Here is a 21,853-nt window from a genome sequence, read left to right as displayed (position 1 = left end):
CTGCCCCCGACCCCCGCCGCGAGGAGAAACGCGAAGACGCAGACGGCGAGCGACTTCCGCTCTGAGTCCGGGTGGAACGAAAACAGCGCTTTGCGGATTCCCGCGACTCGGCGCGAGGAGCCGAGCGCGGCGGGGAAACAATCCCGAAGAGGGGGGCGCCCAGTGCACCGCGGGGGCGCAGGCGCGGGAGGAGACCGCCCCGCTTCGCAGCGGCCCGACGCCCCTCGGCCTCCCGCCGCAGCCTCGGGCCGCACCGCTCGCGCCGCTACGAAAGGAGGCGGTGCCCGCTCCGCCCCGCGCGGCGCCGCGCCCACTCGCTCGCCGACGAATTCGTTGCCGACGACTCGAGCTAGGAATCGCTAGCCTCCTTACGGCTTTCTAGGTTGGTACGCGTCTACGCCGACCTTAAAGAACAAAATAATCACGCTCCAAAACTCCGATGAACGTTTGTTTTGCTCTCAAATACCCTGGCGGACGAAACGCTTAGGAGGCTGAGTTATCCTGCACGACCTTCGCCCACCTCAAGTTCCCTTTCGCCGTTTCTCCATAAATCCCAGAGCGCCAGCCCCAAGGACAAACGTGAGCTGGGTCTCCTCATCCCGGCTGGTCCTCCGGGACACAGCTCCAGTCCTGAGCCTAGACAACCTTTGCAACCACGCATCGTAATAATTTAGGCACAAACCCAAACTCGCCTCTCTTCTCTGTGGCTGGATGCGCAGGGTACGAATTCAATTCCGAATCCGGTCCGTAAAGACCCTACGTGAGCTGCCTGCTCCAACCGCTCGAAATCCTACGAGGCACGCTCCACACTCAAAATCTTTTCTCCTTTTCTCTTGCAGGGTCCCTCGTTTAAACAGCGTCGGCGCCTTTATTCGCCTGACCCTATGCGAAGGAAAACCCGCCTGATCCGTCATTGTCTGGTCCGCGACCGCCCCCACCCCCGCCCCAATCAGTGTCACAAAAACGCCCCTTTCAACGGATTCCAAACCCTCTTCACCCGGGCTCACCGAGCCTTCAACTTCATTAAGTGCGCGCTACGGCGGCTCTGGAGGAGGCGAAGTTTAAATAAACCCGAGCGGAGAGGGAGGAGGGGTGGGCCTGGCCTGGGGAGGGTTGCTAGTTGAAGGGGAGAGAGAGAAGTGTTTTTGAAAAGGGGAAAAAAGTCATCAGGGGAAAAGCGCTTTGTAACCACGAAGACGCGCCCGCTGTGGCGAGAACAAATTGGATATGGAGGGGAAGTGTCCGCCCCCACCTCAACTCCCGCTCCTGGGTGGTCCGGGGAGCCCCAGGAGAAAAGAAAGATGGGGAGGAATCGGCGGTGAAAAGAATTAACCAGTTTAATTGGGCTGCAGGAGAGAAGCGGGGAGAGGTTCACCGATGTGCCTCGATCGCCCAAACCTAATGCCCTTCAATAAATTAAAATAAAATGCCTGCCCCTAGCCGTGGCTGAAAGACGTATGTCAAAGTTTGAGCATCAAGGCTGTTCTCAGCCGTAGAAAGTAAATCTGCAAGATGGGGTAAATTCTGTCCGGAAAGACCCCTCCCCCTCCTTGTGGCCTCGGGCCTCCCGGCGCCGGATGAAAAGGAATGAAATTGAACGAAATTGAACGAAATGAAGTGAAATTGACCAGTGAAATTCGCCAATTTTCTTCCCCTTTAAACTGCCCGCTCTCAACAGCACTCTCTGAACCCCAGGCCGATTTCTTAGCATTTTTTTTCTCACCTCGAGAGATGAAGGTGTGCCCTGGATATTTTCTTATTGTCGCCGATTGTTGTGGCCTGCGGGGGTCGAAGCTCGGTTGTCTCCACCCCGACTGGGAGGGAACCCACAGAAGCTGCTTCAGATGGGATGGCCTATTTTCTCCTCCCAAGAGGCTGATCTCCTAAGTAAGCCACCTTACACTGAACACCCACCCTTTGCACCCACAGGGTGGTAAGGAGCCATTTACAGAGTCCCTCTGGTCTGTCGGTTAGGAGGAACAAAACAGAGAGCTCTACCTTACAAATCTTCAATTCCCTCCTCCTTCTTCCTGCTCTTCGCTGGGTCTCAGGTAGGTCCTTGCCAGTTCCTAATTTACAGGTTCTGGGGCCCACACAACCCAATGGACCCCAATTCTAAACACCCTCCCTTCTCCCCTGCCTTCAGTAGTGCAGATCTCTCAGCAATTCTTTTTCTGGTATTTTTCAAAGCTAGTTGGGCATCTGTGGCTTCTTTCTGGCCCCCCGTCCTCAGCCATAATCTGAGCCAGATCTGGCCTTCTTGACCCATGGGGAAACTGGGTCTGGGGTCTCAAGTTTCTTAGAAGCCCCTGGAAGGGTGCATCTCACTCTTCCCCAGTCCTCTTATTTCTACCTTTTCCTGCCACGGACCCTCTGATGTACATATAGATAGAAACAAGCAACATGCTCAGATGAATTCACACACACACACACACTTATTTTCACAATCACACACTGTGGAGTCCAGAAGGATTTGCTTCTCCTGGAAGTAGCAGTTGAGGCAGTTATCTATCTATCCACCATCAGATATGAATTCTGGCTGACTTAATTTTTTCTCTTCTAAAGAGGAAAAACCAACTGATACATCTTTTTCTTGCAGCTCCAACCTAGTATCTGGGAGTGACATACGCACGGTAAATGAGATCATGTAAGCTACAAAATGCTTTATTGAGGACAAACACACACATGGTCACGTCCAACCGGTCTCCATTGAAAAGAAATGAAATCAAACTCAGCAACAAGAAGTCAACCAAGCAGCCAGCCAGAGCCATTATCCCAGTATCAGCAGGCATTTCCCTCTTTTGACCTCGGACTCTAACCTTACTCTTGCGGGCTGTTTGATAAAACCATGGGTAGGTGGCCCACTGCATTCTACCTCCCCACCCGCCCACAGTCTCTCCACCCGATGGAGAAGGCACCTCACCTCTGGCGAAGAGGCTGCATTGACTACACGCACTGCCAACCTTGTCTCTCCTCTGCTGGGGAATGGGCTGAGAGACTTAGGAGTCTCAGCAAATGTTCCTCAGCCCTGGTGTGGTCTTCCTACCCTGATCCTGGTTCTGACCCTCCTTCTATATGGCACTCTGTCCTCTACCTCCTCCTCTTCCTTTCCTCCAGTTGCTAATGCCCGGGAATCTGGCTCGAGAGGTCTTTGGGGCTTCTTCCTGCTTGCCCTCTCACGTTCTCTACAACTGACTCCCTGACCCTGTCTTCCTCTTTCTGTCACGGTCGCCCAACACTCGCCCTCAGCATGTATCTATTTTCTGTGAAGGCTGAACTGCCCCTTTGTGCACCTCTGTATTTCTCCTTCTCTATTTCCTCCGTTGAATGTACAGAGAAAGAGCTAACTAACCATCTTTGTTTCCCCCAAAGCATCGCCTCTCGCCTAACATGCTTGCAAGGCTGGCCACCTGGAGTCCCAGCAAGCTGGGCAGCTCAATGGACTTACGGAAAAGTCCAGCCAGACCGATGGTTTTGCATTCTGGCAGTAGGTTCTGGCTCTGAGCAAGGCTTAAGGTTTCGGAGGTTTGCTTTCACAGAGTAAGAGGACTGCACTGACTCTCTCCTTCGGTTCATAGTGCACTTTTAACTCTCGCAGGCTGGAGGAGAGAGGGGTTCCATAGTCTCCAGTTAAAGCTTTTCACTCTGACCAGTCCACGGTGCTGAGGGTGAGGGGTAATCCAAAGACAAATCTACTAGTGGCTAAAGACAAATCTCTCTCCTCTTAGGGACTCAGAAAAAAGACAGTGACAGAGAATCACAAACAGACACATTCATGAACTTGCAGAGAAATAAAAACACAGCTATCCTAAAATACAGCTCACCTCCCCCGCCCAAAGGACAATAAGCAAGGATATGTGATGACCCTCAGAAACACAAACAGGAATCACAAACTCCACGAAAGCCTCCACACACACAGGCGCAGAGAATATGCATCAAGACATATTCACGGAAACTGTGCTTCATGGGTATAATGGCCATGAGCACTAGGCACCCAATAAGCCCAGGCCACACTAAAGTCTAAACGAAAAGATGAGAGTCCCCAGGTGCATTTGAAACAAAACCTTTCTGCAGAACCCCAGGTGGACATTTAGGACAAGAGTGAAAATGAAAGTGCTAGAGGGGTCCCAGGCTTCCCAGAGTCCTGGCCCCATTAACAGCCAAAGGCCAAGGCCACAATATCTCCTGTATCCTATAAGCCCCAGCCCTCCTTTACCTGTCTGGGCTGTCCAGGGCCTTTCCTCACTCCCTCTCTGCCCAGGAGCTAGGGGTCTGGGAGAGCCCCAACTGGCAAAGGGGAGAGCAGGCAAGCAGAGAGAGCTGGTGACTGCTGAATTCACATACCTTTATTCAACTGACACCAATGGGGAAGTGGGGGGCGGGGGGAGAGGAGAGACAGATTTTTCTTTTCTTCCACACAAACCAGCAGACGATTTCAGAGTCTCCCCACAGTGGAGAAGTCTAAATCAATGCACACCCAGTGGACAGAGAACGCAGATAGCAGCCCGCTGTACAGATATTTACACATAATTACAGGACCCCCTGCCACAGGATGTCCCCTNGCCACAGGATGTGCCCTTGCCCACCCCACCCCCATCTCTCCAGTTCTTGACCCAGACCCTCCTCTCCCACCCCAACCTCATTGCCTTTAGCTACAATAAATATCCCAGGGCCTGGGACAGAGCAGAATGCTGTGAGGGCTGCTGGCCCTGGATGGCTGGACCCCGCCGGCCATGGGAAAGGGGAAAAGTTCCTTCAAAAGCGCCCCGACACAAAAGACGGAGGATGTTCCTCAGTGTAGTGGGTACAGGGCTTCTGCAGGGATTGTGGAGACCCCTCTCTTAACCTCTCCGTCCAACTTTGCCTGTGTAGACACTGCTTTAGGCTTCAGAAAAAATGAACTTCTTGGAAAACAGCAAGAAAAAAAAGTTGAAATTTTCTTTTAAGCACAAAGCGGATAATAGGTGTCTTTAAATTATAATATTGGACAAGCAGGGCCTCAAAGTTGGGGAAGGAGTAAGGGAGAGGCAGAAAGGGAGCCCTCTCTGCGCAGTTGGGTGTTTCTGGCGGAATCCGCACGGCCTGGGCAGACATCTCTCCAGGAAAGCATTCCTCCGGGGCCTCTGAGAGGCGCANCCTGAGCGATGGAGCCCGCGTCGTCCCCAACTATCGGCAAGATTCTGAGCATGGAGCCTGAAGTGCCAAGTCACGCGCGCCGACCCAAGGTCTGGAGACTCTTCATAAATAGACTCCCTGAGTTCCGCTGGGGCCGCAGGAGCTCCCGGGAGAGGCTGACGAGTGCGGGCCTCACTGGCCCTGAGCTCGACGTGGTCAGAAGTGGCAGCCACTGAGGCCGGCGATTTTGCTGCCAAACGGGGGCCCTGAGGACAGGAGCGCGTCCCCGGGATGCGAGAGGCGGATGTGGCCGGCCACTGGAGCTAGGGCTGGGGCAGTCAGCATGGCCAAGACCTGGGCTTGACCCCCAGGACCCGCCGCCGCCGCGAACGGCGATCCCGGGGAGCCCTCGCCTCCGCCCGGGGGTGCTGCGCCGCCGCCACCGTGGCCCATGATGTGGTCTATAGAGAAGGAAGGCCTCTGGCCGGCCGCGGCGCCCCCGCCGCCCGCACCACCACCCGCGTCCGTCTTGAGGCCCTGGCGCAGGAGTGCGGTGGACAGACCGGCCGCGGTGCCGGCTGCGGGAGGGCTCAGCGACGCAGGGTAGAAGGCTTTGGCACAGCCCAGCTCCGCGCCAAGGAAGGCGGGCAGGCCTGCGGAGCCAGGGCCTGACCCCGTGCTCGGGGCGGGCGCAGGGGCCGAGGCTGCGCCCGCGAACACCGAGGCCGTCGGAGGTCCGGGTGGAGGAGCAGCGGCGNGAGCCCCAGCCTGGCTGCTCCCTCCGCTGCCCCGGGAGCCCCAGCAGGGCGCCTGCACTCGGGGAGCGGGCGGAAGAAGCTGAGGCTTCCCCTGACCCTGGCCGGTCTCGGCCCCCGGTCCCCCCTCCCCGGGCTGGGGGGTAGGGGGATTAGTCCCTCCCGCCTCGCGGCTGCCTAAGGCGGAAGAGNCGCTCTCCGGAGCCGCTGCCTTCAGTGCGCTCAGACCCTGGATGTCAAGGTTCGCGCGGGCGCCGACCGCCGCCGGGAGAAGCAGCGGCGCCCCCACCCATCATCTTCCCAAGGCTGCGCCCGGGGGCCGCCAAGACCGAAGGGCGGTTGGAGCTCGAGCGGGAGCCTGAGACGCCCTGACCTAAGCAGCCAGCGGGGGACCCGCCGCAGCTCGAGCGGCTTCCGGCCCAAAGGGAGACGCAGTTGAGTGATCGCGAGGAGCTAACTTGGCGCTCTCAGCCTCCGGCATCGGAGAGGTGAGAGATTCCGGCTGCGCCCCTCTCCTCCCTTCCAAGGCCGAGATCCCGCCACACGTCGTCTTTCCGCGCCCCGGGACTCCGGACGCGGGAGTGTGTGCGGAAAGACCCGGGAGCGCGTCGCCGCCGGTCGCGCTCTCCCCGACGCTTCTCTGCGGCGCTCTGGCCGCCCTCCCGGAGCCCGGACCGAGCCATCGCCCTGAGTTTGCCTGTACTCCGCCCTTTTCCGTCTCTGTATCCGTTTGTCTTGGGCCCAGTGACTCTGTGTCTCTCGCCTTCAGTGAATCTCTGCCTCCGTTTCCAGTGGAAACCCTGCGTTTGTCTGGGGGTCTCTAGGGGTCCGAGAATCCCTCGTTCGATTTCCCCCACCCCTAGTCGCACTGCAGGGCTGCTCCCCCTTTCTGGCCGGCCCCGGACCCGCAGGCTCTACGGACCAGCAGCAGGACTCCCACAGAGACCTTCCTCAGTGAACCCTGACCTCAGCCCTGGGCCAGCGTTGCCTCATCTCAGGATCCTGTGCACACAAGGTTGGTCCTGTGCCCTTCTTCTCACCAGCCGGGTTTCTGCCCGTCCCATTTAGCCCCTTTCCCCCGTGCCAGGAACCCAGCAACCAGTAGCTCCAGCTCAGACTGGGCCCGGCTCAACCCGGGAGGCGGGAGGGGGGGGTGCGACAGAGGTGATGGCACTGGTCGTCGGCATGGACTTGCTGCTGCCCCGCCAGCGCCGCGCAGTGGTCAAAGCTCCGGCACGCGAGGCCTGAGACCCAGCCACCCTCAGCCGTCACAAGGCTGCATGACAATCAGCAGGCTACTTCCCCTGCCCAGCCTCAGTTTCCTCCTTTGCCTAGTAGTTAAGAGCAGGGACCCTGAAATTAGGCTGCTGGGATTGTGGTCCAGGCTTTGATTATTTACCAGTTCTGTCACCTTGGGTAAATTTCTTGAACTCTTTGTGTTGTTTGTATCTCTATAAAAATGAGCTTTAAAAAGCACCCCTTCATGCTCATACCTTAAAATAGTTGTATCATTCTAGGCTACTTATGAAGAGGGTATCGAGAGCACTTTGCAGACTCTTGGGGAGAGAGAAAGCGGGTGGAAGTGCTGTAGTCTCCCACCCTGATCCAAGCTCTGGTCTAGCCCCTGACTGGGTTACCCCTGCTGGGATAACCGGGTTATCTAAGCCTCTAGGGTCACTGTACTGAAAGGTCCCCTTTAGATAAGTGCTGGGAGCAGGGTGGGGGCTGCAGCCCCTGCAGGCTGTATCTGAGCACAGTTGATATGAGAGGGGATACATTCTCTCTCTTATCTAACAGTCTCCAGTCTATGGAATAATCTCGTGTAAATCTAACTCTCCCAATCCACGGGTGGGGCAACAGACGCCCAAAAGGAGGAAGGGACTCACCTAGGCTCCTACAAGATAGAGCAGGGCTGGGTGCTTGTCACTTAATCTTCATGATAGAGGTCTCCATCCTCCCACGCCATCTGGCTAAGAGCAGAGGCGAGAGGAAGCAGGTCTGGCTGCTCTGATCCTGGGAGAGAAAGTCCTCCTGTCCCTCCCACACCCACACCCCTCAGACTGAGGGGACCCAGCTAGTGTGCTGGGTGTGCATACACAGACTCCCGGCTAAGAAGAGAAGAGGGCCAGTCTCCAACCAGGGACAAGATATTGGGCAGGGACTAGAGGCCCGGGGGATTGGAATTCTCTAAAAGATAAGGCCCTCCAGGGGGAAAAAAGGAAAAATAAGATGGAGGGGCTTTGGGAAGAAATTTTTTGCATCAGCCCAAATAAGCTCACATACCTAGGGTTGCTGGATTTAGCAGATTTATTTTATCTGGCAACCCTACACATACCTAAGCTTCCGTTTTACTTCATGGAGACTCTCTCACACTCACAGATACCCCACACTGTGTACCAGTATCAGCTGCAGCCCAGCTCTCTCTGCCAGTATCTAAGGAAATAGAAAACCAACATTGGCATCATCTTACTACATCTCACCATCAGAATGTCCTCATTTCTAAAGTGGCAGGCATGAATCAGTAACTCCCTTCCTTACTAGCACTCTCAGGGTCTCCAGGCTCCAGCCCTCCTGCCCAGCTTCAGGGGAAGACCGGCTGAGGCATGTGCTGTCCGGGTATCCTGGGTTCCGATGTTCCAGGCAAAACTGTATGGGCAGCTGCAGCTGCCACCCCAGCCTCGGCGTGGCTCAGCCGTGTGCAGTACGCTGCTGAGCCCTAGGGTAGGGAAAAGGGATGCTGGGTGCCTAGCCCCTATTCTGCAGTGTGGTGGTGGAACATGATCTTAAGGAATCATCCGGACCCTTCAAAACCACATACACCTTTACAGAAGTGGAAACAGGCTCGGGAGATCATGTGACTTTGCCAGGCTTTTAAAGCCCCTCATCCTACTCCCAGGCTTGGCTTGGACCCAAGTGTCAAGACTCTCAGGCCAGAGCTCCTTTACTTATCCAGATAGGTCTGCTTAGCCCCTGACCAAGCTCCACTCTTGCCTGGGGAGGGCTGTTTCTGGGAGTCTCTCATCCCTCCCAAGGTTCTAACATAAATCTAGAAGGGCCACTTTGTCTTGAACAATGCCAGGAGTACGTGAGCTGGGGGCTGGGAGAAGGGTGGCAGCACATACGGCATGCATTCCGTTTTCTGCACTTGTGCCCTGGCACTGGCTTTCCCACTATGGGCTCGGCCTCTTCTGTGTCTTCCAGTGGCATTCGCCATCTGGGGTGAGTCTGTCACTTCCTCCAGGGAAAACCTTCAGCCCCCATGCTTGAAGCCTTCAAGAAACAGGAGGCAACAGGCTCTGTGGGTCTTGGTTACAGTGTCACAAGTAGGGTCCTGCGGCCTCCTTCCTCTGCCTTACTGTTTGGCCACCTCCCTTGAGCAGCCAAGAAACAACTGGAAGGAGGCGTTTGGGGGCGCCCGTTTCGGGGAGTGGGGGCTGGACAGGGAAACGGGAGGATCCACTCCGGAGCGTTTAGACAAGCGGGGAGTTGTTGCATGTTTATTGTGATGTGTTGCTAGCTCTCGGTGGCCGTCCCTCCCTCCGTATATGGCTCCTCCCTTGCCTTCTCGTGGTCGCTGTAGCCGCGCTGTTCTCTACTAGGGGAAAACAAGAGCTATGAGATGGTTATGAGAATACGATGCAGTCATCCCGAAAGTGGTGGTGAAGAGAGGCGCGCAGCTAGCAAGAGGCCGGGACGCTGCAAGGCCCGACCTCACGCGGCCTTGCCTCCTTGTGAGTTCTGCGAGCCGAGCTTGGCCTGATCCGGAGAGGGGGACACCCCGTCCGCACTCTTCTCTAATCGTATTCACAAACCTTGCCAGCCTAGGGCAGAGCCTGCGCAGCCGCCCGCACTTCCCGCTCCTCCATCCCGCGACGGCTCTGGGGCGAGACAGTTGTTTGGCCGAAGCCCGGCCGTCTCCGGATCTATTCCTCCGCCCCATGTCCCCCAGCTCCTGAGCGATTGGTTTCCCGGGCCCGGGCGGGAGGCTCCGGCCCCGGAGACCTGCAGGGACGAACCTCAGGCGGCGGGGCTCCGGGTCAGAGTTCACGGAGAGGCCCGACCCACGGCTTGCACGGAAATGCAGAGCTCCCAGCGTGTGCGCCTTCGCCCCCGCGGACCACCTGCCCGCCCACTGTTGCCCACATCTCCGCGTACCCTCCACCTCTCGGAGGAAATGTCTGTCTCTCCTTTCACCCTGCTTGACCACGGTCGCCCCCCAGCGCCTCAATCCTGGGACTTCGTAGTGGGGGGCACCCTTGAGCCCTCTACGGCCCCAGCACTGCGCGGCGGCGGCGGAGACCTGGGCGAGCTGCGGAGCCGGTCGAGTCTGGTTCGTGGGAAGAGGGTTGCGGGCCCAGGCGAGGGTGAAAGCAGCGCGGCTCCGTAGCCGCCGGACCTGGGGCTCTGGCTTCACAGGCTCCCGCTTGGTGGGGAGACAGCCGAGCTGGGGGCAGGGACACTTCCAGGTGTGTCGGAGCGTCAGCCTCAGGGGTAAGTGCCCCTACTGTCTAAGTGCGTCCTGGGTTTCTGGGTCCGAGGGTCTGTTTCTCTGTGCGCCTGTGTGCGCCCTCAGGACGGCGGCGGCTCTGTGTATCTCTGGCGCCTGTCCCGAGTGCTCCCCGCCATCCGCACGATTACTGGGACTGCGCTCTGCGGTGGAAGCCTCGCCATCCAGGCCCGCAGCTCTGCCCCAGAGCCCGAAGCGGCGCGACCTGGTCGGGGTTGCGAACCCACTCCGGTCCCACCGCGTGACCCTGGCGGGGAAGGAGGATGTGTGGGTGCAGACCTGGGTGCGTGTTTGGGACAAGGCCGGGCCAGAGAGGAGAGCGTGCGAGCACGGCCCTGCGGAGAGCCAGGGAGGCTAGAAGCCTCCCATCGCAGGTCGCCCGCTGGAGCAGCAAGACCTCGGGCCCGACGCAATTCCGTAGCCCTAAAGTGGGGCGAGACAGGAGGGAAGGGAGGAGGGGGCCCAGCCGTCCCAACCAGGTGACCAATGCACACCTGCCGTCGCCTTTAGCCTTTCGGAGACCCAAGCAGGGTAGCTGGTGAGACCGTAAGTCCCTGCGCGGTTGGAGACATAAGCCGGTTGCCTGACGGCTCCGGAGCCCGTGCCGAGCCGCGTCAGCCCCACAGAAGCAGAGCGAGGAGACCAGAGGGCGTCTCGGCCTCGCCCCGTAGATGCAGGTGACCGATTCCTGGGGAACAGCGACCTCTGGAGGAGCGGCGCGTCCACGCAGAGAGTCAGGAACTAGACGACCGGGTCTGGGACCAAAGCGCCCTTTCTCCGCCCCACCCCTTTGGCAAAGTCATCCAGGGCCTCATAACCTCAGGACTCCTCTTTGCGCATGCTTGCGTCCCTTCCCAATCGGTACTCAAATCCTTGCTCAAATCCCGCTTCCTGGAGAAGGAAGCCTTCTCGAGAGCCCAAAGCATCTTGCCGTCTTCCTGCTCTGAGCTCAGAACTGAAAGCTGTACCCTTGACTCCAGCCTTCGCACACCGCGCTGTACAGCCGAACTGCTTCCTGCCTCGCCCTTCCCCAAAAGACCGTTAATCCATATACTCCACCCACCCTTTGCATTACATACTGGGTGTGCTGTTTTTCTTTCCCTCCAGTAAATAAAGACTGAAGTCGTTTATCCCCAAATTGGACTGTAAGATTTCAAAGTTCGTTTCCCAGAGGGGGAAATTGAGACCCAGAGGGAGGGCTGACTTGCCCAAGGTCACACAGCAAATTGGTAGCAGAGGCGGAACTAGATCCCTAACCTCTCATTTCCCAAGCCAAGCCGTTTCAACCATTTCATCTGGATGTGGGGAAGGGCTTATGTTGAGGGGTGAGGCCTGGTTGGGGGAGTTTTGACACAGGAGAGGGGAATCACAGGCTGGAATGGGGTGTGGGGTGGTCACTACTCCAGGGTGGGGCAGGAAGGAGGAAAGTGAGAGCAGTTTCCCTGGAAAGTCAGACTCTTCCTTTCCTCAACCCCAGCCCACATGGAGCTACTCTGAAGGATTCTAATACATTTCAGGGGTTGGCTAAGTGTCCTACATCAGGAGATGGGTGGACTGGAGGCTGAGCACAGCCTCAATTCAGGCGAATACCACGCTCCTCTCTGTCCTGGGAGGGGAGACCCAGGATGCGAAACCCCTGCTGCTAATACACACCCAGGGGGTGCTGCTGAGACCTCAGAGCCCCAGTCGGAGGCCTTCTGGTGCTTGCAATTAGAAAGTTAAAGGAGAAGCTAGGAAGGTGATTTTCATGCAATTCCATGAGGCCCCAGTGATGTCTGCCCCAAATCTGCTCATTTGCACAGGTTACCAGGTGGCCTGGCCCCTGCCTGCTTGTCCAGCCTCCCCTGTAACCCCTGCACTCCACTCACAACTGCACTCCCTTTCTCACCTCTGTACCTTTGCACTCCACTCACTCCTTCCTGGCTCAGTCCTCCTAACCCTCTGCCCATTTCAAACATCAGGCTTTATGCAATGCTTCCCCTGACAACATCTCACACTGGCCAGGCTCTGAGGGGCTCCTGCCTGTGTGCCCCCAAAGCACTTAACTCCCTCCATTGTCATGATTGGTTTTCCGGTCTGTCGCCCTCTGTAGACTGTGAGCTCCTTGAGAACGTTCTGTGGTGCATCCTCATTCTTCCTCCTCTACAAAGTGGGGATGATAACTGTACCCACCTCATCGAGTTGTTGTGAGCATCAAATGAGATAATGCATCTAAAGCACTCAGCCCAGTACCTGAAACTTTGTAAGAGCTCATTAAATGCTCCTTATCATTCTCAATCACTCTGCCTCCTGCCAGGAACAAAACCCAACACATAGTAGGTATTCAGTGAATGTTAGACATGTGGATACAGGACTGAACGGGTGAATGAATCAATGGTGTGACATATTTCTCCCTCTTCTCCGGGACTCCCCAGAAAGATAGCTGACATCCTCAGTGGAAATATGTTTTCTCTGAAGATAGACTTTCTCCTCCATCAGTCCCCACTGAAGAGAGACCATGTCCCCCTGTGAGAGAGTTTTTCCATGGTCCCTGGCCCCAGCACTTACTGGATTTCTCTCTTGTGTTCTCTGCCTCAGTTTCCTTCTTTTAAAATGGTTGTGACCACTAGAACCAGCCAAATCCTGCCACAATCTTCCAGGGGCTCCCCACTGCCTATAAGACAAACTTCCATCTCTTACCATGATGCACTGAGCACATTTACAGTTTTCGGGTGTCCCAGCTATCTGCTGGGTAAAGCTTCCCGTCCCATAGTCCACATGGTCCTGATGGGACTGTCCAATCTCTGTGTCCCTCACACTTACCTCGAAGAGCAAACAGGCAACCCAGCATGATCCAAGGCCCAGTGGCTGGTCTAGGCAGGAGTAAGTGCTCTAAGCCGAGCCCATCTCTCCTTTGACAAGATTTGATAAATGGACTCTGGGACTGCAGGCTATATCGATTCTGGGGCTCTGGAGTATATGGATTCTGGGATTTCAGGAGGGATGCATCTCCTTTCATACCAGAAGGTCACATGGACAATGCTGTTTGACACTGAAGCCTGTACACAGAGGGAAACAGCCTAAAGAGAGAGACAGCTTAACAGCAGTGCTGAATCCCCTTGCTCTTTGTGAAACTAGAACTCTTATTAGACTTTCCAGACATTCTAAAGATATTCTCCCTTTTCTTAAACTAAGTTAAATGAAGTTCTGCTAGTTTGAGTTGAACTTCACCAACAGCAGAGTCACAAGAGAGAAGAATTGTGGGTCCCTGAAACCTTTGAGGTGCTATACCACCCTGAACCACCTGCACAGGCTTATGTGAAAAGAAAACACATTTCAATATCGGTTAAGCCACCTTTGTGGAATTTTCTTTGGGGGCGGAGAGGATTCTGTTACAACTGAAGTTAACCCTAATTAATGCAGGAGGGGATGGGTGCCCAAAGACACAAAGGACCAGTCTAGGGTCATTAGCCTGGAGAATAAAGGGCTCAGGGTTGGCACAGCCCTCATCTTCAAATCTCCAGGGGTTGACCTGGAGCCCAGAGACCTAGGCAAAAGGGAGCCTGAAGGTTGTCAGGAGACTCAATATCCATGACGCCATGAAAGGAAAGCATTCCAATAGAGCTGTCCCTCAGAGGTGCGATAGGCTATGTTGATGGTGGTGAGCTCCCATCACTAGAAATGTGTGAGCAGAGGCTGGGTAATCACTAGATAGGAATTTTTTTTAGTTTATTTATTTATTTTGAGAGATAGAGAAAGAGAGCGCAAGCACTAGCATGAGCCAGGGAAGAGCAGAGAGAGAGGAGAGAGAGGATCCAGAGCAGGCTTTGAGCTGTTAGTGCAGAGCCCAACACTGGTCACACAAACCATAAGATCATGACCTGAGCTGACATCAAGAGTCAGACACTTATCAGACTGAGCCACCCAGGCGCCCTTCAGTGGATAGGGATCTTAGAGGCATCGAGACACAACAGACAGACTACAAGTCTTAGAGATGGGTTCAAACTATGCCCCCACCACATACTTGTCTCCAGCAAATAACCTTCCAAAGCCCCAGTTTCCTCATTTGTGAAGGATCCAGATAGCTGGGTTGGAGACAGAAACCAAGTCAAGTCCCTAGAATGCCACCCACAGGGACTCCTGACCCCTAGTACTCTACCTAGAGCCAACTATGGGTCAGAATGCCTCCGTGCGGATCCTTGCTGGCCTCTCCAACCTTGACAGTTTTGAGGATGCTTGCTCCAGGCTTCTAGCAGAATGCACCTCCCCCTGATATGTTCTTGTGACGAGAGAAGCAGTGGAGCCTGGGGTGGTGGGCTGAGATCTACTCCCATCCCTGCATCGCCTGCCTGTATAATCTCAAACATGTCCCTGCCCCTCCCAGGTCCTCTGTTCCCTTATCTGACATGTAAGAAGTGAATCCCCTTTTTTAAACAGTCTGGATCAAGAATCAGCGCTCTTAAAGGCCATGCCTTATGTACAGTTCCAACTGTGAGTGACTGCCATCCACAGCAATAATAATCACCCTACTTCTGCATGGCCTTGACCTGCCCAGGCTCCTGCTCTTCCTGGCCTAGGTCAGCCAGAAGAGTGCCGTCTGCTACATGAACTGACATCACAGGTCTGGGCCAACCCAGACACTCCCAGGCTGCTGAGGGCTCCCCCTGACTCCCATGCATGCCTCTCACAGGAGGCCTGCTGCCGGCTCCTCCCTCATCCACTTCTCCCACAAAGCTGGGGCCGCTCCCAATGAAATGGGAGAGCCAAGGCCAGAGAGGAATATTGCCCTGTGATGAGAAGAAGGGAATCACAAGTGGAGATGGGGGATGGCAGAGAAGGGAGATGGCAGCATTGGCAGGAGGGGGGGAGGCCTGATCAATGGAGGTCCAAAGAGCGAGCTTCATACACCTGCCACTCATGCCCAGGGTTTGGGGACTGGAAGGGAAAAAGGAGCCTATTACTCTAGACAGATTGATGGCCAACACACAGACCCCCATCCCCCAGGGTGGAGGTGACAAGTGCCCAGGCTTCCCAGATTCAGACCCCAAAACATGTAGTGAGGGCCCTAGTGAGAGATTCTGTTGGGAAGGTCACTGGGGAGAGGGCAGTGAGGTTTAAGAAAGTGGAATTCTGACCATGGTCACCAAGGGTCCCTTTGAGAAATAAAAGTGGACAGTTGCCAGAAGAGCCAGTGTGGCCACAGGGAGCTCGGTGTCCTGACAAGGACTGCATGGAGATGCATTTCCAGAATTTTTTCCTGTTAAGTACACCCGCACGCATGATATATGTACAAGGCCTCATTGCAGCTGGTTTGGGAATGCTGAAAGCTTGGAAACAATGTAAATGTCCATTGATGGGGGACAAATAATGGCACATCTATATGAGGAAATAGTATGGTGTGTCAAATAGAATACAGAAGTTCTGTATCTATTGATCTGGAAAGAGCCCAAGATATTGAGTGAAAAAAATTCAAGATACTTAAGAGTGTAAACATTATGCTTCCAATTTTGTTTTTCCAAGGAGAAAATAATGTATATTTGTTTTGGTTTGTATATACAACAAAAATATCTAGGACAATGAATAAAAAACTAATAACATTATCTGTTGGGGCAAATAAATGGCAAACAAAAATGGAAGAGAGGCTTTTCGCTGAATACTTTTTTTTATTATTTTAAAGCCAAGTAAATTTATAGCCTATTTGACAATTGAATAAATACTTTAAAGCAAACAATGGAGTCATCCTAATGAATAAGGCTAAGTGTGTAGAACGCGTGAGTAAAAAAAAACTGTAACTATGTGCTAAACACTTTCTGTGGGCCCCAACCTGAAAATATAGTTGGTGGCTAATGTTGAAGACAGGAACACAGAAGCCAGATCTAGTGGATGCCTGCGGGCGCTGGCCTGTCGCCCATCAGGTAGGGAAGTAGGTGAGTCTGTTCGCTAGGACCCCAAACTTTCTACCTTACCCTTTGCTCTTCTCTTCCCATCCCTCTGTCTCTGCCTCCTGTCTTGGTCCCACCTAAATTGCTTTGGAAGTAGTCAGACTTTTTCAGTCTGCCAGGCCAGACAGGGATTAGGATGGAGGAAAGGGGGTTTTATAGAAACCGGAATAGCAGACCTTCTCTTTTCCTTCAAGACCCCAAACCAGAGCTCACCTCCTCCAGGAAGACTTCCTTGAAGTCTTGAAGAAGCCCGCCAAGCCCCAGCCCCTACACAATTTAGGGAGCCAGTCTGATGCTCAAGGGTGGAACCCTCTTGTCTCTACTTTTCCTTCACTGCCCAAACCTCAAGCCCAGCCTCAAGAAAAGGAGGATCTCAGCCCAGAGCCCAGCCTGGTGAAGCTGCCCAATGAGGGAGACAGGGTAGAATATCCTCACCCACCATCACAATGGCCTTAGCAGTTAGAAAACCCATCGCACCCTGGCAGAGAGGGCAGGGAACATTCTCCCTTTTTCAGAGACTGAGGCTGAGCTCAAGGCAGAGGCTCTAACTGGTGAGTGACCAAGGTGACCTACAAGCCCCCACATCTTGTCAGCACACTGCACACTATATTGTCTCCCACCTGTATGTGACACCTCTGAGCAGGGACAGTGTCTGATTCATGTGAGTCCTCAGCTGGGGAGGAGAACACAATCATGGGACTTAGAGAGCATTGAGAGTCACTGTGAAGGACAGAGAATAGAAAGGGCGTGCCTAAGTGCTTGACCAGACCTCAGATTTCCAGACCTCAGCACGCTTTCCTCTTTTTCCCCCTCACAGAGCAGATCAGCTCTTGGCAGCTGGGACTGCCCATCACAACCCCATTCCAAGCCCCCCTACAATGGGGCAGCTACCAAGAGCTGCCAAGAACGGAGGAGGACGGGAGACCTGGGAGCACTTTCCAGGAGAGGTGGTAACTGCAGCAAGATTTCCTCTTCCACGCTAAGCAACTGGGTTCCCCACTGGAGCAAGTGACTTTCAGCCACCAGAAGCCCCTCCCAGCCCAAAATAGCATCCAGATGGATCCTGGCTTCCTTCCCCAGGTTTCCTGCTCAAATCAGGTACATAAAAGGTGGCCAATAGGTGGCGCTCTTGTCTCCACCAAATTGATAAGGGGAGAGGGAGGGAGGACTGGAGTACAGGGAAAGGAGTCAGAGAGAAGGGAGCTCAGAAGGGAAGGAAGTAGAAAACAGAAAGAAAAAGGAGCCTAAAACTCGTCATTTGCCTTGGAAGGTACCTTTCAAAATTAGGACCATAGAGGGGCGGGGCAGAAAACAGGATGAATGGAGGGATTTTGGGGGGCTTTTGAGCCAAGTTTCCACCTCCACTTGCCTCTTCCTCAGAGTCAGAGAATGACTTTGGAGTCAGGTGCACCTAGAGTCAAGTTCTAAGTCAGTGACTTTGCAGCTTGACCCGGGTGAGTCACTTAACCTTTATGAGCCCCAATTTCATATCCTGTAAGTTGGCTCTGATAATTCTAATAATGTCACCCTGTGTTCCAGGAATAAACTGTGCTTGATCATGCATTTTTTTGTAATACACTACTAGATTCAACTTGCTGATATTTCATTGAGGGACTCTGCATCTGCTTTCAGATGCGAGAATGGCTATATTTTGCATTCTCACCCCTTCTTTATCAGGCTTTGACAATGTAATTAAATAGAATTGGAATGACTTCGGTTTCTTCGGTGTTCTAGAACAATTTATATAAACTAGGTTTATATATAATAAATTTTATTTTATTAAATATATTAATTAATTTTAAAATAATTATTTAAATTTAATTTTAAATTTAATTTAAATTTAAATAATTTATATAAAATAGGTTCCTTAATAGTTTGACAGAATTCATGGGTAAAATCAGCTAGTCTAGGTGCTGTCTGTGGGAGCAATGGAGGAACAGCTTCTGACAGTGTTTTCCATTTCTTCTGTACTAATCGGTTTGTTGAGATTAGTCACTCCTTAAATCAGTCAAGCCAGACCAGGTTGTGTACCAGTCAAATGACCACCCCGAGCTTTCAGGGTTGGCATGAGGCTACGATTAAATGGAAACGTTTGTAACCTCTGTGGAATAAAAAGATTCAGCCAAATGGTTGATCATATCTATACCTTTGTATACCTGTTTCCCTCCATTGCCACTGCTGCCTCCACCAAGCTACCATCCTTCTCTGCCTGGATACTGCAGTAGCCTTTTCATTGGTCTCCCCACCGCACCCCACCCCAGATCTTCTCTAATCGATATTTAGGGCTATGAAATTTCCTCTGAGCACAGGTTTGACTATATCCTATGGATTAATATGTACTGTTTTCATCTTCATTAATTTATATAATTTTCCTCTAACCTGAGAGTTATTTAGATAAGCATTTTTTTAACGTTTATTTATATTTGAAAGAGCAACAGAGCATGAGTGGGCGAGGGGAAGAGAGAGAGGGAAACACAGAAGCCAAAGCAGGCTCCAGGCCCTGAGCTGTCAGCACAGAGCCCAATATGGGGCTTGAACTCATGAAGTGCAAGATCATGACCTGAGCTGAAGTTGGATGCTCAACCAACTGAGCCACACAGGTGCCCCTAGATAAGCATTTTTAATTTTCAAGGGCTTAATTCAAAATGTGGCCCAAGAACATATTCTTATACATGTAGGAATTTATGACCATTTTTGAATGTGTGTTTTCATCTCACATTCACATAAACACATTTATATAAGCATATAATTGACCATTTACATGACCTCCTGATATAAATATCAGAGACCTGATATTTAGAGTGTTCATTTACATTTGTTGTCAAGTAGTACTATTTTATTTTTTTAATGTTTACTTATTTTGAGAGAGAGAGAGAGAGTGTGTATGTGTGTGTGTGTGTGCGTGCATGAGTGGGGAGGCGCAGAGAGAGAGAGGGAGAGAGAGAGAATCCCAAGCAGGCTCTGCACTGTCAGCATGGAGCCTGATGCGGGGCTTGATCTCACACATTGTGAGATCATGACCTGAGCAGAAATCAAAAGTCAGACACTTGACCAACTGAGCCACCCAGGGACCCCAAGTAGTACTACTTTAATCTTGAGATGAGGCAAAAAATAATATAGACTTTATAAGTAAATCCTGTTTGGGCCAGCTGGTGGCATGGCCTGCTATATGAAGGAATGCTTATATTTCATTCAAAAGAAGATGATGGCGGATGGATTTAGTCATCGTAGCTCAAGGCACACCAAACCCAAAAGACCGTAATGGAGCAGTCAAGGCCATGATTATGGTGCAAGTAATTTATTTAGTTTCAGCAAAACAATATCTTCTCTTACATTTCCTTAATGTTATGAAAATGAATTTCTATTTTGTAGCTCTGTTTGAATTCAATTTGTGAATTCAATTTGTGTTTTATAGTTGCATACAAGATACAAGTCTAAGGATTTTATATCTGCACATACTAAATGACATTATAATAAAAAGTTAAGGTCGAGGTGCCTGGGTGGCCCAGTCAGTTGAACATCCGGCTCTTGATTTCAGCTCATGTCATGATCTTCTAATTTGTGGGACCAAGCCCCAAGATGGACTCTGCACTGAGAGCAGGGAAGGCTGCTTGGGACTCTCTCTCTCCCTCTCTCCCTCTCTCTCTCTGCCCCTCTCCCGTTTGCTTATGCCCTCCCTCTCCCTCTCTCCCTCTCTCTCCCTCTCTCCTTCTCTCCCTCTCAAAATAAATAAATAAACTTTTAAAAAAAAGTTAAGGTCAATACTGGGGATCCACAGAAATGTTTTGTTTAAAAGAAGACCACTTTAGCCTCCTGTATCTTGCAAATCCTCCCCCAACCTCATACTTTCAGATCTCCCAAAGAGGTTCTTCACATGAGCTTAAAAATCAATCTAGTCACTGACAGTAGAGGCTTGTCCATGTTGTGCATTTTTCCCTCTGCCTTCCCAAGTGAAGCCCATGGCCCTAAAAGTCACACGAAGGAGGCTTTCTGTTGATCTGCTTACCTATGTCCCTTCAAGGATGTCATTTTCCTAAGTACCCAGTTTTCACCATTCCAGGGTGATGTTGGCCACTTTCTTGAACTGGGTCCAACAGACCTTCTAACCAGCTCAGCACCATCTGGGGCCCAAAGCCATCCATCCAGTGTTCCAAGTCCCCCAGGTTAGGAAGCAGACCCCTCAGCTCACCTATATATTCCTATAGGAGCTCAGAACTGTCCCCTGCCTTATCTTCCTGCCAAAACAGGCACCCCTAATTTCCATAGCATTGAGCCACCTTCCCAGCTTCCCCATTCATAGTGCATGCTGAACCCATAAAACAATTTCCCTTTCCCGTCTTCCTCAACTCCCCCCCAAATAAAAGTCTGCACAGATAGAGCTTTGACCCAACCTTTTCATTGTCAAAGTTCACAGTTAGCTTCCCATACTAAAATAATTATCTTAATTTCAGATGTGCAAAATTTCCTTGACAATTTACCTCAACTGAAACAAAGAAATAAGCCAAGAAAAAAAGATGTGGAATCCAGAAAGCAGAGAAGTCAGCCCCGGATAGAAATGGAGGGATTCCAAGGAATCCCAAGGATTACACTGATGGGAAATTTCAGGTCCATATCTGTGCAGCAGGCATGGAGAGCAATCAGCTCAGACTGGGTCTGGAAGACAGAATTCTAGGAGAAATGCTCCCAGGAAAAGAAGAATACAACCAGCAAAAGCAATGACAGATTTCCTGATAAGTGAGACCTTGTGAAAAAGCATACCCCACTGACTTTGGAAGATACAGGAAGATTCAGCCATAGGGACAAAAAAAGCTAGGCAAGTGAAAAAAATAAGGCATTGACTCCAGGAAAAGTTAGAAGTTGCACCAAAAAACAAAACAAAACAAAAAAACTGTAGTCATGGTGCACTACCAGCTTATCTGAAAAACAATATATAGTAATAAAATGTAAATGCTAAAAGCTGATGGTTTGGGCAGGGATGGAAAGAAATAACGATTTTAGAGGTAGGCAATTATTGTAATAGGAAGTTAATCATTACTGTTTGAAGAAAACAGAAATGTGGAAGTATATTCCAAAAGAGACAAATAGGAATTCAAAGTAGATGCTTCTAGGGAACAAAACAGGGATCCTGAGAGTAGGCAAGCCGCTTTCCCAGGCCTTTGCGGTTTGACTTGTTAGATTATATGCTTGTTTCAGTTTAATAAAAACAAAAATTAAGTCTCAAAACTGTGTCTTCAGATTAATGGTGACTTCTAGTTTTCTACAAGAATGAAAGGGGGAGTATTTACTTAAGGTTCCTAAAGGCTCTCTTCAGATTATTTTCTCCAAATGTAATCTTACTTCTAGATAAGTGATTGGTGCTTTTAAAGGCAAGAGTTGAATTAGGGCTTTTGTTTTTGTTTGTTCAACATCTACCAAAGTGTCAAAATACTTAGGGCATCTATGACATTTAGCGTATTCTGTGAGGGCATAAGCAGTCTCAAATCTGATTCTGTTCTGGTCTCAGAGCCCAACACAGGGCCCGGCACATAGCAGGCCTTCGGCACTGTTGAGTAAAG

The 21,853-nt window shown here is 51.9% G+C and overlaps 1 protein-coding gene and 1 long non-coding RNA gene across 2 annotated transcripts; one reads left to right on the top strand and one right to left on the bottom strand.

Annotated features, from left to right (window-relative positions):
* Nucleotides 1–5,206: 5,206 nt before the first annotated feature.
* FOXD2 (forkhead box D2) lies at nucleotides 5,207–5,949 on the bottom strand (the record flags this gene model as incomplete). Its single annotated transcript, XM_077779783.1, has 1 exon — nucleotides 5,207–5,949. A coding segment is annotated over one exon (618 nt), but the record flags the coding sequence as incomplete, so codon positions are not given.
* Nucleotides 5,950–6,068: 119 nt separating this feature from the next.
* On the top strand, nucleotides 6,069–21,521 carry LOC144244420 (uncharacterized). The gene is made up of 3 exons (XR_013338938.1): nucleotides 6,069–6,885; nucleotides 17,116–17,396; nucleotides 20,750–21,521. It is a non-coding gene; the product is annotated as an uncharacterized LOC144244420 (long non-coding RNA).
* Nucleotides 21,522–21,853: the final 332 nt, after the last annotated feature.

This window comes from Crocuta crocuta, unplaced genomic scaffold, assembly GCF_008692635.1.
Source record: "Crocuta crocuta isolate KB4526 unplaced genomic scaffold, BGI_CrCroc_1.0 scaffold168, whole genome shotgun sequence".
NCBI classification, from domain to species: Eukaryota; Metazoa; Chordata; class Mammalia; order Carnivora; family Hyaenidae; genus Crocuta; species Crocuta crocuta.
Note: the sequence above shows the minus strand (reverse complement) of the source record. Positions and strands in the feature narration are given on the sequence as shown.